Here is an 18,356-nt window from a genome sequence, read left to right as displayed (position 1 = left end):
TATTCTGTGGGAAAGGAAAAGTTAGTTAGGAAAATAATCAATCATGGTGCATGTGAGGAGAAAGCAGTTAAGAATACTAGGGTAGACAGCCTCAGTGATTACTGAGATTTTTTTTTTAATAGACTTATTAAGAAAAATGCCAAATATCTGATATTTCAGGACTCAACAACATTTGCCAGGGTCAGATATTTGCATCATATTTCTTCCTTTGTTTGAAGTGTTCAAGAGGTTTAATACTGCCAGTTATGGTACTACATTCACTGCATCTTGTATGCTAAAATTTGCTCTTACTGGTTCTCCCAGCTATAGCTAAAATAAGTAAAGGTCCAACATGCTGATTTTTTGTGTAAAGTCTTTATGGATTTGCTACTTTATATTATCAGTTTTATTTCTAGCTAGTCTTTGTGCAATCTAATAGCAGCTCAGAGCATGTTTGATTACCTGTGCTTGTTTTTTATCCTGGAGATGAGTGCTGCACTGCCCTCTCCTCCCCTGGTGCATCAAAAGTTTTATTTAATTTTGCTCTGTGTCAGTAAAAAGCCAGTATGTGAAGACAGTGGAAGCACCCCAGATATCATCCTTCGCAAAGACAACCCCTTCATGACACATTATCAAGGAAAGGATTCTGGTTCAGAAGATGAAGCAGCCAGCAGAGTTCCTGATTTAGAAAAGGATGACTTTGCCACCCGGAGAGCCAGAATGAATCAACCCAAGCACATAGTTCCATTTAACTCCTTTTTAGTTGGATCCTATACAAGTAAAGAGAAAGGTAAACTGGAAGATGTTAAAAAGCCATTGCAGATGGAAAAAAAGGAACATGCAAGGTGTGCATTCGTGGTCTTATTCTCTCAAGTATAATGCTTAATTTCACCATGATATATTGCTGTATAGGCCTAAAGCTGTCTTGGCTGCAAAAAAATAACTTACAGGTTAAAGTAAATGCAAATGCTTTATCCTAAAGTGAACCAAACTAATTTTTTGTTACAGTACGAGAAGTGTTAATTGGCTGTGAGTGTAAATAAGATAAAGACAGGACACTTTTGTTATCTAAGCTCATAAGACAGGTCCTGAGCATGGGTAGTGGAGAATAAATTTAGAAAATATGTTTTGCATCTCAGCTCTTTTTCTGATCACTTTCAGTGCATGTTTTTCGATGCATTTCTTTCATCTTATGCTCTTTTAATACCCTGCATGAAACATGGACCAGATGAGTCTTTAATGAAGGCACTGAATATGTATGCCTGCTACACTGCACTGAATTGTGTTGCCCCTTGTCCTAATGTGTATTATGCAGCATTGGTTTGGGGAATGAATCAGGGGTTACAAGGCTTCAGCCTAGAAAATCTCTTCTTTCTTCAGCTCAGTGATACAGACCCTTAAGAAGCTGCTGAACACAAATATTTGCTAGGTAGAGATCTTTTTCTGGAAACTGTTTAATTTGGGCAAACAGATGTGATTCTAGATAAAACAATTATATACACATTACAAGGAACCTTGACTGTAACAACTGATATGTTCAGAAAACTTCTTCTAATATTTAGGAGCTCTTTTCAATTTTCAATGCCAAATGTGTCATTCAGTTGCTGGTAATTTGATTATTAGTAACATTTTCTAATGACTAGTTTGACAGGACATCTAACCAAAGTTTAATAGTCCAATGCTATTGACATGACTCTGAAGATTAAAGAAATTGTGTAGTATGCTTGAGAACAAAACCTGAATTCACTGTGTGAATAATAATCAAATGAGATATTTGTAACTATTAAAGAGAAAGCTTATTGCAGAAATGCTTAACTCAGTAATAACATAAACATTTTTCTTACTTGAGCTGGGAATAGAAGTTCATATGAAGAAGTGATCTCAGTAGTGCATGAGTGGGGTAGCATAGCTGATAGGTTTGAACTTCAAATTATTCATTCCATGTTTACTTCCTAAAATTAATGTGAAACTAATATTATAAATTCAGTTTTATCTTCTTGAGCTCTGAACCGCTTCTTTTGATACTGATTTATAATTGCTTCCTCAAAATATCTTTCATTGCTGAACTGGAATGTGCATTAAATTAGAAGAAGACGGGTGCACATGACATCAGTAAGGCAAACAGCTACAAATAAAGAGAACCCGCTTCTGCAAAATGAGAAGACTGAGTCAGAGGAGGAACAGCAGGTGAAAGAGCTTGATAATGAGAGAGATGATTTGGCAGAACGGAAATCTCAAAGCAGCCTTCCTCAGCTACAAGAAGATGTGCTTTTTGTCAATGCCTCTATAACAAAAGCAGACCTGGAGACCTGGAAAAGATTGAAACTGTCTGGGGAGCCCAGGTATGGTTTCTGCTTGTGGACAGGATTGGCAGCCTGGGAAGCATGTTTAGTTTGCCATAATTTGCTGTGTGTGCTTGTGACTTTAAACTTGAAGAATGCCTTGTTGACAACCAGTCCTTTCCTATTTCCATTTTCAGGAGGAGTCCAAAACTCTGTACAGATATGCTATCTGTCATGAAATGAAAGTTTGTCTATCATTTAGAGCACTATAGTAGTTTCACAGTCACTTTTCTTGTAGATACTCAATACAGTGTCAGGAAGGTCCCTCTGTCATGTGGCTGAATTTGGTTTGAAGCTGCTTGAAGTTGACCAGCATAATATTCCAAGTGGTACCTCTAATACACTAGCAACTACGTTGCTCCTTACCAAGCTGTCTTCAGGACTCGGGGTGTTTTATACCTTGGGACTATTACCTGAGAATCAGCATCTTTGCATTAATGTCTCTGCTGTTTTGAGACTTGAGCTGGTACATCAGCACAACACTGTACTCCAGTGCTGTGCAAATACACCACCACTGTTTCTCATTGCAGCAGAGCTTTCGGGAGCCTCACTGTATGGTGTTTGTATGCTCTTGTTGTTAACAAAACCCCTACAAAGGAGCCAGTATAAAGCAGTTATTCTAAGCTGTTTCCCTGTGGAGATGGTCTATAAGATAGGCAGGTGATTTGTGACTCCAGTAGGAAAGGATAACAACTCCTAGCCTTCCTGCTTAGGTGCATGCCATTTTTGCAGTTAAAGATGGCTGTCTGTTCTGGCGTTCTTCTAACAATGTGGTTATTGTATGTAATTTTTGTCGGAACCCAAGGTGTCCCTCAGACACTCTTGGATGTTCCGGGCCCAGGGCAGAAGCCTCTGAGACCCTGGCAGGCGGCCAGGAACCCCTGTGGTCTTGAGTCTGACCCATGGAACAATTTACCAACCTTGCAGGAAGAACAAGAAATCACAAAAGTTTAGATATTATAATAGAAGTAGTCACAAAGTGAAAGGTAGGATTTTTGAGTGCTGTACAGGGGGTTTTAGGCCTTGTACAGAGGGGTCTGAGTTTTGTACATGGGGTCAGAGGTTCTAAGATGGAGGGATTTGGGCGTGCCCTGTCCTCCTTCTTTCTTCTTCCTATTCCCCATGTTCTTGGTGGTGTTGGCACTCACAGATTGGTTTAGAGTAGAAAGTCACTGTTCAACATAGGTAATAGGCATTGGGGAAAAACTGTAAACACCTAATACGTAATGTGTGATATAAAAGATGGCACCAGCCCCTCGGGAGACAGAGACAGGGACAGAGACAGAGACAGAGACAGAGACAGAGACAGAGACAGAGACAGAGACAGGGACGGAGACAGAGAAGAAGACGAAGAGAGACGCAGAGAGAGACGCAGAGGGAGAAGGAATCAGGGACAATGTCAGGGAGTCTGTGTGCCTTGAGATAACATGCAATAAACTGCCTTGAGACCAGACGACTGAAGACTACTGAGTCTTTCTTTGAAGGCACGGGTTGGAGGAGAGACTTTACCACCACCCGGAGTCACCCCAATCCGGGGGAAGGCTCCGGCAATTTTAGCTCTAATAAATCAAAACTCAATCAATCTTTTGTCCTGAAGATATTAGCAATCTCTCTGTTACTTTTGAGGTGATTTATTAAAATCAGGATTCAGTCTGCTTGGTTTAGGGTAAGTGAATTGCCCTTGCTAGTGCTCCCATGCCACTGTAACTCCCTCGTGCCATAGTGCGTGCTAGTGCCGTACAGTCACATATAGTGTGGGGTCTGGGTATACGTGAGCAGATAAGGAAACTGTGGCTTTGTTAGAGTGAAGAACTGAATTTGGAACAGGCCATATGCTACATTCCTTACCCTTAGGAAGTGCTTCCATGTATGTACTCCCCAAGTTTTCCCCACAGATCTGCAGTATCTTTGCATTTCATATGTTACTTGGGACTCAGTATGCCACAGCTGTTTATACCTGTGTCCTCGAATCTTAAAATAAAACCCTTTCAAAACCTTAGGAGCATTTAATTTGTTTTATTCTGAGTGTTTCATGTTGGGGACATTCTTTTATTCCTCATTATGACCAGAGAAGAAGATTTCAGATGTTCCAGCAACACTCTGCCACCAACTGATACCACGGTGAAAGCAGTAGCCCATGATGATTTTGCTGTCCGCAAAACCAGAGCAAACAGAAAGGCTGGTAGCCCCAAGCAGAAGTTTGTGCATTTTGGGCCAGTAACTGAAATTGATCAACAGAAGTGGGACAAGCTTGTTATTGGCAGAGTTTCATCCAAGAGTGGAACAGAAGAGGAAAGCAGGAAAGACGGTGTGGAAAGTCTCTCTGGTGTTGAAAGCTCTCCTTCAACCACTGCTGTCAGTCTTGGGTTTGCTGAATACAGCAGTGAAGTATCTGAGCCAGAAAATGAATCCAGGTATTTGGTGTGGTTTAGGAAGTGCTACTGAGCTGTAAATGAGACCTGTTCTTGCCAGATGCTGATCTGCATGGGAGTGAACTGCCGCATAAACCCAAGAGCTGTTTACGCGCACAGCCTTGTTCAGAAGACATCTGATGCGTTCAGAGCGTCTTAACATGTTTAGAATTGCACAAAACACTGCGCACAGGTGTTCCGAACGCTTGCTCAAAATTTCTGATGGGCAATAAAGTCACTGGTATCTCAGAGGCTGAGCTATCATTCATGATTTTCCTGCTGCTTCAATTCCAGCAGCTTTGCTCTGCCTGCTTTCAGCACATTAGGAATTTGTCATTCAGCTTGCTGGCCTTACTGATCTTCAAAAAATATTTTTTTCAAACCTAATGGATTTACTTTCTTTTTGAAGATGGTGTACTGCTGCTCTCTGTTTCTGGCATTTATCTGGAGAAGAATTGTCTGGATCGCTAACACATTAACAGATCTTATATTTCTTTGGCATTTTTTTAATCACTTAGTCTGTGACTGCAGCAAGAACTTTTAATGAATGCTTTTAAGGAAGCAATTCATTCAGCTAAGTTTGTGTGTTTATAAAATATTTGCAAACTGAGTTAGATGACTCCTTTTCTTACCTTTCATTTGACCTGAGAATGTTTTGTCTGTCTCACCCCTCCTCTCATTCTCATCACTAGTGAGGGAGGAGTCAAGTCAGGTACAGATGACTCTTGCAGGAGAATTCCTGTACCAGCTTCTGATGACATCTCTGAGGAACAAACCCCATGGAGTTTGAGCAAACAGCAAGAAAGTGCCAAGGAAGAATATGACAGGAATTTACCAGATATAGAGAGAGATGATATGTTGGTTAGAAGGATGGGAATTTTTCTGAGGCGTACCACAAGCTCCATTCCCATAAATTGTCCACCCTTGTCAGTAGCTCCTTATCTGCTGCAGCAGCAGCAAGAGGAGGCTGTAGCTCGTGAAAAGGATTTGAAGACTCTGCAGGAAGGAGAAAGGTCAGAGAACAGAAGCAGATCCCTCTGAACCTGGTTTGTGTGTGGTGTTAGCTTGGATCAGTCAGCAATGTTGTCCCATTCTTCAGAAGGGCTTTAAAGATGTGTTTTACTCAATCATCATGGCATGTGTTTTGTTTTGTAAAATTACTTACAAGAATGTATCTACGAATATAAAACAGCCTGTTTTCTTTCATAATATTTAAGTACTTCATTTGTTAATTGGTGTTAAGCATGAAAACAGTCTTTTATCTTTTGGGGGGATTTCTTTTGCAAACCATAGTTCTTTGTCTAGATTTTTATGCCATCTCCCAAGTGAATAAGTCATTGCATAGACTTGTATGCAATTCTCAACTTCTAACAAATCACCTACATAAGTGTGGGGTTCAACGTAATTTCCTCTTACTCCTTGTGCTGTGGCTAAAGATGCCTGGTTTGCCTAGTTGTCCATCATTCTCAACTTTGTTTTGAGTAACAATACCTCACATTGCCTGAGCAGCCACTTGCTGTGCAAGTGAGCATTATCATGGAACAGTGTCACTTATCTCTCTGAGCAGTACTGTCACACAAGAAGAGAGCCAAGAACAGCTTGAAATCCCTCAGCTGCAGAGTGATGGAACAGAAAACAAAATGAAATTTCCAGACCCTCAAAGAGATGACATGTTAGCCAGAAGAACTGGAGCTTTTCTTAAACAGCCTGGGCCCAGTGTTAAGCAGTTCCTTCCCATGCCATTTTCAAAGCAGCAGAATAAGCAGGGCACAGCTACAGAGCTTGAGAAGAAAACCGCAAGGTAAGAAAGTTGTGCTTTTCTCTGTCCCTTTTAGCTAGACCTGTGGGCTGCTTGTAAAGATCTCTTTATCGGGACGATTTGCTGCTGGCCCAGCAGTGGTAATTTTCATGCTTGTCCTCAGTTCTCTAGTAATTCTTTCTGCTCAGTAGAAGACAGTAGAAGGTTTCTGGCCTTTTTAGAAAAGTCATGTGGATACTCACACTGGAGCTCTACCAGATGCAAAATTCTAACAACATGTGGAAACAGATCTATGTAGCAATTACATTTGCGTTACCTGTGTAGAGGTTTCTGGTTAAATATGAGGTAATCATTAGAAATGTTTCCAGCTAGAAATGGAGATGCTGGGTGTAGTAGGTTAGATGATCGTCTATGGCTTAACTAGTGCCAGTGACTTCCTAAAAGGAAACCTAGAGATCCCAAGATTCTTCCTGATAATGCTCCATGTCTTTCTGAGTACCTTTGTTCAGATGTTTGAGGCTGTGTGAGTGTTGAAGCTTTGGAACAGAGTTATCATTTGGTGGTTGAGCCATATGCAGGCAAGAGTGGAAAGGTTCTTACTCATCAGCCTCTTCCGAGTACTTGAGGAGAAGGATAGGCATGCACCTGTACAGACATGGATGAAATACTAGCTTTCATCTCAGTCATCTATCATACAATTCAACAGTGGCTTGGTGTTGAAAAGACTTAATACTTTAATTTTCAGTGGTGTTCTGGACAGTTTATTTTTGACTTAAAAGAATGGTACAAGCATTTGACTCTTAAAATTATGGGTTTTGCTCCTGCCCCACTTAGTTTTTCCTGTGTCAGCTATTTGAGTTTGTAGGGGCTGTTTTTTTGTTAACTTACAGTTCTGCTTTTCATTATGTATGTGTGATTTTTTAAATATTGCTTAATACATCCCTTTACACTACTGCCTTTGGCTCACTCAGGCCTGAAAAATGTCCACAAGTCTACACTAATAGCTCTGGAAAACCTGCAATAGAACCACCACAAGAACAGCAGCAAGGGCAGGAGGACAGTCTCCCACCTACAGGACAAGATGAGATTACTAGTACTGCCCAAGTGGCTGAAGATGGCAACAATGAAGTCCACCTTGGTCAGACATCTAAGCTTCAGGAGGTTCCTGAGGAAAACAAAATGGAAACACTTTCATCCAAGGATGAGCATCTGCAAACGTGAGCTTTCTGGTGTGAATCACGCAGCTTGTAAACCCCTGTGTGCGCACTGCAGAGTTCAGATTGTGCATTGCCTGGTGTGTGTTCAGTCCCGACTACAACACTGTATGTCAGTAATACACATTTTAGAAACAAGAATAATAGTTGTGTTATGCATTTTATTTTGATTTTTAAAAAATATTTAATTGAAAGCTAAGTGAAAGGAATGTATGATTACAGTATATATGTTGAATTGCGAGAAAAGTTTATGAAGAGGAGATGCTAAAATGGACTCTGCTCATTGAGGGATGCTTATTCTATTTCTCCCATGATTAATGTTGTAGTATTGACTTTTGCACATGATGCTCTTTTATGATAAATCCTATATATATATATATATGGTTTCATAGCTCTAAAGAAGACTACAATTTTAGTGAATGCTGCTGGTTTGTGTATTTCCGGTAACTTTTTTCAGCTATACTCCCCTGCCCTGAGGAAAGAAAACCAAAACCAACTAGCAAAAAAAAAAACCAACCAAAAAAGCAAACAAAACAATAAAAACCTGCAAGCCAACCAACCAACCAGCCAACCAACCAACCAAAAAAAAAAAAAAAAAAAAAAAAAAAAAAAAAAAAAAAAAAACCACAACCCGCCCAAACCAAAACCACAACAAAACAAAGATAAACAAAAACAACTAAACAACTAAAAACCAAATAAACAAAAACCACAGAAGAAATCCCCAAACACAAAAACAAAACCTACAAAAAGAAAAAGGAAATCCAGTGACTCACTTTCTGACTATAGTATTTGTCTCTTTCATGCTTCAGTAATAGTGGTACTAAGCACTGCTGTGGAATGTAACTGTTAAGTTTTATCTCCATTCATTGCATGTATGGCACAATGTAAATGCTAAGACATTTTCTATTTTGATTAACTATTTTCTACCCACATTTTAGGTATACTTCAGCAGATTTTTATAATGTGGGGCATAAGTATGTGTTTAAGGGGGATGGGTGGTGTTCTCAGGTAGTTTGACCTCAGGATGATCAGGTAAGTCTTGTTTGATGAATACATAATCCCTGAAGAGTATGGTTCTATTTTGGTCACCTTTACTAGTAGGAGTGACAGTTGTGCAAATTATACGGATCCAGTTGCAATTACTACTTAATGTATTTATCCACAATCTAATTTTATATTTGGTCTTGTAGATTCGGCCCCAGAACTGCTGTGTCTGATGACGCAGAGTAAGTTGTCTTGTGTTCACAAGATTCTGTTTTAAGCAACTTACACTGCATGCTTTCCCATCTTTCTACTAATTTAAAATGCAGTTGATGCATCATTATTATTTTGCAGTGTTTTGGCAAATAAATTTTTCAGACAGCACTGAAAAATTGGAATGCGATATGGCTTACATTGCAGTTAAAAATAATTTCTATATAAAAGCCCTTAAAAACTAAGTGTAATACTAATGTCCAGCTGTTGCTTAAAGTATTTTTTCCTCTTTTTTTCTTTTATTTTGTCTTGGATTTCTTCTGAATTTCCATTGCCTCTAATCAGCTACAGGTAAAGAGAGTTGGGTTGAATCTGGGTGTTGAAGAAAAAAATGACATATGAGGAAGAACTGTAAGAAATAAAGAAAGCCCAAAGCAAAATAATATCATTGTGATCTTCAGAATAATTACCAGAAAGATACATCTTTAGCTGAGCCTTATTCTCTTTTTAAAACTTTATGTTCAATCCCTTCCAGGTTAGGTTTAATTTAATAATGTACTAAATTTCAATTTTTAAGCTCTTCACCTTGATGCATCACTTTTCATAGAAGGAGTAGAACTGACATGTATTACACTCAAAAATTTTAATTGTTCATGTATGCATACAAACTTTAGTATGGAACAGTATGCAATGTCATTTGGCAAGTATTAGCTATTTAGAAGAGAAATAGTTGGTAACTACACACACAATGATACCCTTAATGTCCTTCTCTTCATGGAAATGCACACGACCTTGTCTGTGTCCCAGATTAAATCCCAAAGTATAAACAGTATGGAGAGTTGTGGGGGTTTTATAATGAGTGTGCACAGAGACTCATATGCAATTTTTCACCCTTTCCTCTTAGATAAAGCTTAGAATCATGGACTGTTCTTTACCTTTATGCTGAGCAAAGCCTCTATTCTCTGACTACAGAGTAAGCATGGTCAGTTTCAAGCAGCAGGAATCTGTCCAGTCAAATGAAGGGGTGAGATAAAAAGAGCAATATAACATAGAAGTGCTATACTTAACAATGGGGGCACTCTAGCTATTTCAGAAAGCCTGCTTATATGATTGATTTTTTTCATCTGTGTATGTCTGTATTAAATGCAGTCATGAGAGAAGGTACATGGAGATGTCTTTAAAGAGGCATTGCAATGGTCTTGGTGGTATAATGTGAGAGTAGCAATGATCAATAAATCATTTTGCTTATTCCATACTGATTCTCATTTTGTTTTAAAAGGCAAAACAATTACTATTCAAACCTCATTGTCATCCTTTACAGATGTGCTACAGTTTACAGAGCAACTATTTTCCTATATTGTCTTTTAAGTTTTTATAAAAGTAAGACCGTGTTTTCCCTTCTGAAGACAAAGTATTTATGAAAACTCTAATAAAACTTAGCTCTCAAGTAGGAAAAATAAATTGAACTGACATTTAAAATACTTTTTAAATGTTTGTCAAGTCCCCATTGAAAACTGTAACTTGAATTCAGCCTTAGACTAGATGCTCTTTATTCCAGCAGCAAAACTAAGGACTCTTTTATTAGACTGTCAAAGTTCCCTTTGCTGGTTAGAGGAAAACTAGATATTGTCATCAGCCCTGGTCTGTCTCAGGGTCCAGAAAAGGCAATACTTAGTGTGTTGCTGCTGACCAGGCCCAATCCCATCTCCTGAAGAGAGAGAATTCTGATGGTACCGTGATAGTCCAATGTGAGCTGAGATTTTTGAGTATTTCTTTACTAGTCTGATTTTGAGCCAGTCTGTCCCTTTTTATGTTTTGTTGGAGTTTCTTAAGTCTTAGTGTGACTGTAAAATGGTAATGCAGCCACATAATAAATGCCTTACATAAGGATTGTTAGCATATTTTCACAAGAAGGTTTTTTACCTTATCTCACACTTTTAAATTAATTAATCTAAACATTGAAGTCCTTCAGATTTTTTTTAAATTCAAAATTTATTTAGACCTGTTAAAAAAAATAAATTGTTGCATGATATCGCTGACAGGAACAGCTGTAATTTGTGATAATAAAGCAGTGTTGCTTGAAAATCCCAACATTCCAAATACACTGTTGGTCTGCACAGTGCTTTATCCCAGATCATTGTTAGAACAGCAGGTCTGGTACACTGGTCAGCAGAAAGGCCTCTTGCTCCAGGATAGAAGCAATTGTATGCATTGTTTGTATACAATCTCAGGAGCTGTGCTAATGGCAGAAAGTTAATGAATTTAAATTTGGTCCAGTTACATATTCCCTGTCTGCTTGCATGCTATGTGCCTGCTATGGCCCAACATGTGGTTGAAGGAAGGAGTAAATCTAGTTCTGTTCACGGAGGCATTAGTGATTGTCTGGAGCCATTTGGAGATTGTACAAGACAGAAATAGGATGAAATTATGTGGGACTCATAGTGAAAAGTGTCTTTGGATAGAAGCTCAGAGTTTTGGCCTCTTTGATTCTTTTCTAAGGATGAACTTGTCGGACAGAAAAGTTGATGTAGACCTTTCAGTTGACCATGTACTCAGCAAAGGAGGTTTTTCTCCTTAGTGATTGATTACTACCTGTTGGTCAGAGTGGAGCACAGTGCTTTGAGATGGGACTTCTTCAGACTGCTGTCTTGGGAAGATACTGTTGTGGAATAACATGTTGCTATAGAGTTGAAGTTGGAACCCACCCCGTTGCTTATCCATGATAATGAAGGCCCAGCAGCAGGAGGTGACTGCTGGAGTAGGAGGTGCATCTGGGGTTGTAGTGTATAGTTTGACTTCTGGCCAAGGCTAAAGCCTTTTCCAGAGAACCTTTTTTACTGCATTGTTAATAGTTATAAAACCTCTTGCTGTCTTTGTGCGCCCTGTGAAACCTGCATGAATTCAGGGAACATACATTAGACTTACATTAGGAAATCCAGGTGTTTCTGCTAGAAAGGCAAGATTCTTCCATCCCAAATGGCAGAGAGTGTGTACTCAGGCACTCTACTAGGACTAGAAACCACCATTTCAGGTCTTACCTTTTCTCCTACTGCATGTGAATGAAAAATGGTTTGACGTGAGGAAAGAGAGGAGCTACACAACCAATTTGACCCAGTAAGCACAAGGTATCAAATACTGAACACTAAAGGCTTTCTTAGCGTGGGTTTCAAAAGTTCTTAAACTGAAATAAACCCTATAAGAGTGACTTTATTGCAAGTTATGCATCTCCCAACCTACCTCACCAGTCTGCCAAATATGATTGATATTTAAGTTTTAAAAAACAGCAACACTTGCCATCTCTTTAGGTTTTGTTATTTAGGAGTGTTCCAATCCAATCCTGAACAATGCAACTGTTAAACTACCCACAGAAAAACCCAAATTAGTGTAACCTTCAGCACTCTGTTTAAGGGTGCTGAGGGTTAGTAATACTATACTACTACTATAGTATAATACTATATACTGTATTACTATATATATAGCAATACAGTAATATGTTAACTTCACTGTTCATGCTTAAAGGCAATAGGATGTTTATTCTGTCCTTCATTTCTGAGTAAATACCTACTTAGCAGGATGGAATCTGTGCATGTCCTTTTCCATACGCTGTGCAGAACTTTCAAGTTTTTTCTTGAGAGTGGCATTCCCGTCTTTGCTTGCCTGAATACAAATGCTGGCTCATAAACACATGCACAGCTTTCTGTGACTATTCACTTTGATTACTGTGGGCACAGTTGCCCACAATTTTGTCTTCATTGGGTGCTTCTCCTGCTATTTGGCTCATTGGCTCATGTAAAGCTGCAGGTGATCATTGGAGGACTGCTGTGAAATCACTTCATGTGGAACTGCATGGCTTTCTTTTAAGTTTTTTTTTTTTGCTTTGAATGGCACAACTGAGGTCATGTTGTACTAATAATAGGTAGTAGAGGTGGAGTAGTAAGCATGTTATCTTTGTGTGAAAATCTTTATATAATATAGAGAGATGTATAACGTCAAACCATAACCTTTTTTTTCCTTTAACTCTCCAAAGGTCAGAGACATAAATAGAAAAAAACTTTTTTTGGTCCTGGACATCATCTTTTCCTTGTTAGGTTAGCTGTATTTATAAGCTGGTGCTGGTAGCATTGGATTTCTTCAAGGCAGAGAGGGGAGGAAAGGGGAGGGGAAAAAGTACCATGGGGTTTGAACTGAGCATACTTTTCTGAGTTAGTAGCAATAGCATTTACCTGGCAGTGCTGCCCCTGATGTACTTCTCAAGCCTCCTTTTACCCTGAAATGGAAACTTCCATGTGTGGTGTTAATCAAAGTGATCTTGAAAACCCATTGGGCACAAATCTTCAGAAAGTAAAATGTTGTGAATGATAGAATGAATTTAATAAGAGCTATTGATGGAAGTGTAAAGTTAGTAGAGCTTCTTAGTGAGATAGAAAGTTGTGGTTGACTAACAAAATGGGAAGTTGAGGAGTGTAATGCCTGACGTACTATGTGGGAGCCATAGGGATGCTCACAAGCCCGTTTTGGGGACTGCTGCTTTTGGGAGCTTTGTAACAGAGCAGGTGTCTGATTCTGCTGCAGCACCCTCATGTGGCTTCAGCTCTTACAAGCTGAAGGAATATAAGCCTTAAATAAGACTGGGCCTGTTGTTATTTTCCCCTTGTTTAGGAGTATGAGTATGTTTGACATGAGATGTGAAGAAGAAGCTGTGGCTCAGCCTCATAGCAAAGCTCGCCACGAGAAGCTGCAGAATATAAACAACCAGCTGAAAGAGGACGAGACCAGATGGCAAGATGTGAGTATGCAACATTGTCTGCAATGGCAGGCACTGCCACTGTTGTTTATACAACATGCTGGCAGGCACTGCGACCAGCCAGCTAGGCAAAACCAGGACAACCTGATAAATCTGCACTTGCTGTCAAGTGCTTATAATAAGGAGAGCTTTTTTTTTTTTTCTCAGTGGATTGTTGCTAAAAGCATAGAAGTTGATAATTCATTGTAAATCGAAGAATACAAGATCTTAAAGTCTCTGTGCCTGTTCGCCAGTATTTTGCTTTTAAAAAAAAATATAAAGAAACTGTGATTAGGTAAAAAATGGAACAATAACTTCTAACTGCTGACTTCTCTAACTTTTCTAATTAGTCAGTGTCTAAAGTGACAAAATACAAGACTAAGTAGAACAGGGAATAAATAGGTCAGCCTTTTCTTTTATAAATTTGCATTGATACAGGAAATGTTAATGTTTTCCATATTGTCCAAGCAAACAAGTGGCACTTCATGTTAGATACACCCTGCTTGGTTTACAAGGCCTTTCCAAACCCTCTTTCCTTGATGTGTTTTGTTAAGCTGTCCAGCCATTTGGCATTGTCTGCAGCAAATTAGCAAGGATGGAAAAACATGATCTGCAGGTAAGTTAGCATAAGGAGTTTTAGTTCCAATTCTGTTCATTCCTAAAGACTGATTTTAAATGAGGAATTTGGGATATATTTTTAATTAAAAAAAAAAAAAACACAATAAAACACATCTCTTCAAGTATGGTAGGTTCTCATTACAAGGAAAGCTTCTGCGAAACACCTCAGAGAGGTTTTTGGTAGAAAATTTAAGGAAAAGTTAAAAACAAGTTGTATATACAGCTAAGAAGTGACTTTTTATAGTAGAACAATGAAGGACTTCAGCTGAAAGGTCTTTATGTGTGGGAAGCCATAATTTCCCAGCAGAGATAAGAATAAATCCAAAGGCATTCAAGAAGTTTGAGAACTCTGCTGTTGAATTGAAAATCCTCTGAGCTAAACTTCTTACATTTTCCAGGCCCTCAGCACCTTCTACCATGAACTAAAAGTTCTGAAGAGGTACTCAAAATGCCATTATTAGAACATCCTTGGCATTCTGAGGGCTTTATAAAGACATGTGTCACGCGCTGATATTCTAGATGCCCATGCTATGAATTTGCCAACAATTAACAGTTTAATGAGTTTTTTAGATTATTGTTATTCTGAAGCATCAGAACTGGAAAAGATAAACGTGTCTGGTTTTTAATTATGAAAAGAGAAGGTGGGCTTATGTTAGAAAATTTGCTAATAAAAAACTAATTTCCAAACAATAGACAACAGTGGAAGTAGCTGAATAAAGAAATGCTTTGGTACTTCAATGAGAATAATTAGTAACTGAAGAAAAGGATAGGCCTATGTTTCATGAAGCAGATTATAGACTGATATATGTAGGTCATGTGAAGAAGTACTTTAATGAACATTCCCTTAAGTGTAACATCAATAATTTGTGTTTTTAAGCTAAATTAAAAGTGATAATGTTTTTTCCTGATTTTAATAAAATAAGTTATGCTTTCAGTACCTTCTGCTGTTTACCAGTAAAAATGCAATTAAAATATTTGTGAAACCGTGTAATGAATTAAATAATCTTTGAATTGAGTATGTGTTATGAATATCTGGGTTTTATTAAAACCAAAAGTTGTTAAAGTGCATTAAATATAATCTGTATACCAATCTCCTGATATTGAAAGGTTAATGACAAATGTTCCCTTCCAGTTTCCTAGGAAGTTATTTTTCTTTGCAGAAGTTCTGCAAGGGTTACTTTTTACATGTAAAATTTTGTTCCTTTGCTAGTTGGCTGCAAAGAAATTTTACGGTTTAGAAAATGTCTTTACTGTAATACTTGTACTGTGAAAAAGACCTTACTTCTGTATCCTCCAGGATTTGTGAATTCATAAAGGATGCAAGACATCACAGGGGCCCATAACAGGTACCTCCTGTGACTCTCTGGTTTAGTGTCAGGCTAGTTTTTCAGAAAAGGCAGAGAACCAGATTCAGTCAATCTTCTGCACAATTTCAGACAGGCAGATTCCAAAAAGACTGTGATTGTTACTTCAACAAGGACATCTCTATAAAGCTGGATACAAACCATAGGCTTTTTACTCTCACACCAGCCAGGTATGACCCACATCACTCCCTAATCTCTCTGGATCCAAAATACTGCAGGGTGGCCGTGATGAAGAATTTAAATTTGGATGCTGCACTGGATTTTTCTATCAAACCCAACATCATGGGTCAACCATATTTGCATGTAGCTGACTGATAGCATGGGCAAAGTATGGAGCTATAAGCTCTCCAAGGCTGACAGTGCAGCTGTCATGGTGAAATAACATCTGTTCTTCCAATGAACCCCTGCTTCCCATTTATCTGATTATTCTTCACCAAACATAATTTTTTTACTTAACCTTCCTGGGGAATTGGATTTTGTCCCTAGTTTTGGCCCAAGTGAAAATTAGTGTCCTGACTGGTCCTTTTAGGCCAAATTTCTTGCCAAAAGCAAAGCAAGCAGTGTAGCTATGAAATCTTTACTGTATTCTGCTGTCAGCAGAAAATTCAGGCAACATCTTCATTTGTGGCATGATCTCCTTTTGTCATTGAAATAAACAATGATGCCTGCAGGTGATGGGAGCCTAGCCCACAGGCAAGAACAAGTATTGCAACCGGCTGGTTGGGTTTATTGTTACCTGTGGCCACTTTTTAGTTATTTGCAACTCTGCATTCAGGTGCCTTCCTTCTCTCACAGGACCTGGCTCGGTGGAAGAGTCGTCGAAGGAGCGCTTCACAGGATTTGATTAAAAAGGAAGCTGAGAGAAAGAAAATGGAGAGGTTGTTGGCTGGAGACGGGACAAATGAGCGCAGAAAAAGCATCAAAACCTACCGAGAAATCGTGGAGGAGAAGTACGTTGTTTTACTGGAGTGTAGAGGGATGTCTGGAAATGCTGTGTGCTCCATAGGAGATAGGTACCTGTGGGCAGCCATGCCTGCAGGCCTGAGTGAGGGAGAGGGGAGGATGTTGATGAAGCAGAGGAAATGGGTGTGATTTCCAGTGTTAATGTGATGGTTTCTCTTGTGTTGTCTTCCTTGCAGAGAAAGAAGGGAGCGGGAGCTTCATGAGGCATATAAGAATGCAAAGACACAAGAGGAGGCTGAGAGCATCCTCCAGCAGTACACTGAAAGATTCACTATCAGTGAAGCTGTCCTTGAGCGTTTGCAGATGCCAAAAATTCTAGAAAGAAGCCATTCAGTGGAACCAAATTCCCCACTGAAAGACACAAATCCTCTGAGATACTTAAGGCAACAGTCACTTCCTGCTCCAAAATTCACTGCCACAATTGAAGCAACCATTGTTCCCACCACTGAACTAGAGCCCAGCAGTTCAACAGGATGCACATCTCCCAGCAAAAATGTCTCCAAGGCTGTGCCTATGCTGACACCCAAGCCTTATTCACAACCCAAAAATACACAGGAAGTGTTAAAGAACTTTAAGGTAGGATACATCACGTGCTCCAAAGTCAGCCTTGAGGCAAAGAGATCTTGATTGAGTCATCTGAACATATAAATGTTTAATACAATTATGGAGAAAATTATGGCAGCATTCTGATGTTATAAAATTCAGCTTCATGCTCTGTGCTGCTTCTGGTTTAGTGGTTTCTTTATGTTTACCAGTCTTCTTAGAATCTTGACCTCCTCAGACTGAAATATTTGCAGTGGTCATTTTAACTCAGGCTAAATTTGTTTGGGGAAAGGGGGAATTTTTAAAAAAGCAAGGTGTTTCCTCAGAAAGTTTTTAGAAATGACTATGTGGTTATGCTTTTTGTTTTTGAACAAAATGGAAGGTGAAGAGAGTGCAGAGGCCCTGATTTTTGAAGCAATACCTGAACTGACTTTTGTGTCAGGGGTCTTGATTTTTGGCGTACCCAAACAAGTGTGTGCCTGCTCCTTCAGAGTCAAGAGCCAGCTTGCCCAAAGATATGCTCTGTCTTAAACATACTTCTCACTAAGGATGAGTGGGGAAATCTGCTTCACAGGCATAAAGAGAGGGTTTAGGTTGTGCATGGAGCTTCAGTGAAGCAGGTTGGTTCTGGGGTAGCAGAATAACTGGAGATTGATGGGGAGAGAGGGTCAGTGGCTCCATTGGATCACAAGAACAGTGCAAATACTATGGGAGTAAAAGAAGGAAGAGAACTTGGATGAAAGCAGGGCTGCTGGAATAAGTCAGCTATGATTTGTGGGAGAAGAATAGGAGACAATATTCTGAAACCAGAATATAAATCTGAGGAGTGTATCTTTTGACTGGGTGGTTTTGGAGAATAAGAATAAGATACTGAACCAATGATGGAAAAAGAGAAGAACTGGGATGTATTTAAAAGAACAGACCAGAATAAGTCAAGTTAGAAAACTTCTGCTGCTCACAGTGCCTGTACCAAAACTGGAGCTTACCCATATCTCATAGTAGTCATGTTGTGAACAGTGTGAAGCCTACTGGCATGGGTGCCTCCAGTCTCTAGAGTTTGGGTTCCCTTCTGTCTGCCATTGCTCACACTTAGCAAGTGACATTCAAGGGTGCCTGAAGCCCTGCTGATATCCCAAGTAGCACTGCTACCGTGTATATTCAGGTTGTTTACTTTCTGAAAAATAAG

The 18,356-nt window shown here is 39.2% G+C and overlaps 1 protein-coding gene across 1 annotated transcript in view; it reads left to right on the top strand.

Moving 5' to 3' along the window:
• The window catches only part of LIMCH1 (LIM and calponin homology domains 1), a 173,276-nt gene that overhangs the window by 121,178 nt on the left and 33,742 nt on the right, over positions 1 to 18,356 (top strand). The window contains 10 exon segments of the mRNA XM_053941015.1: positions 534 to 824; positions 2,067 to 2,321; positions 4,391 to 4,735; positions 5,425 to 5,745; positions 6,300 to 6,533; positions 7,463 to 7,708; positions 8,896 to 8,931; positions 13,559 to 13,685; positions 16,460 to 16,614; positions 16,804 to 17,203. Of these exon segments, the coding sequence (XP_053796990.1) occupies positions 534 to 824; positions 2,067 to 2,321; positions 4,391 to 4,735; positions 5,425 to 5,745; positions 6,300 to 6,533; positions 7,463 to 7,708; positions 8,896 to 8,931; positions 13,559 to 13,685; positions 16,460 to 16,614; positions 16,804 to 17,203 (2,410 nt within the window).

This window comes from Vidua chalybeata, chromosome 4 (assembly GCF_026979565.1).
Source record: "Vidua chalybeata isolate OUT-0048 chromosome 4, bVidCha1 merged haplotype, whole genome shotgun sequence".
Lineage (NCBI taxonomy): Eukaryota > Metazoa > Chordata > Aves > Passeriformes > Viduidae > Vidua > Vidua chalybeata.
This window is presented reverse-complemented; position numbering and strand designations above follow the sequence as displayed.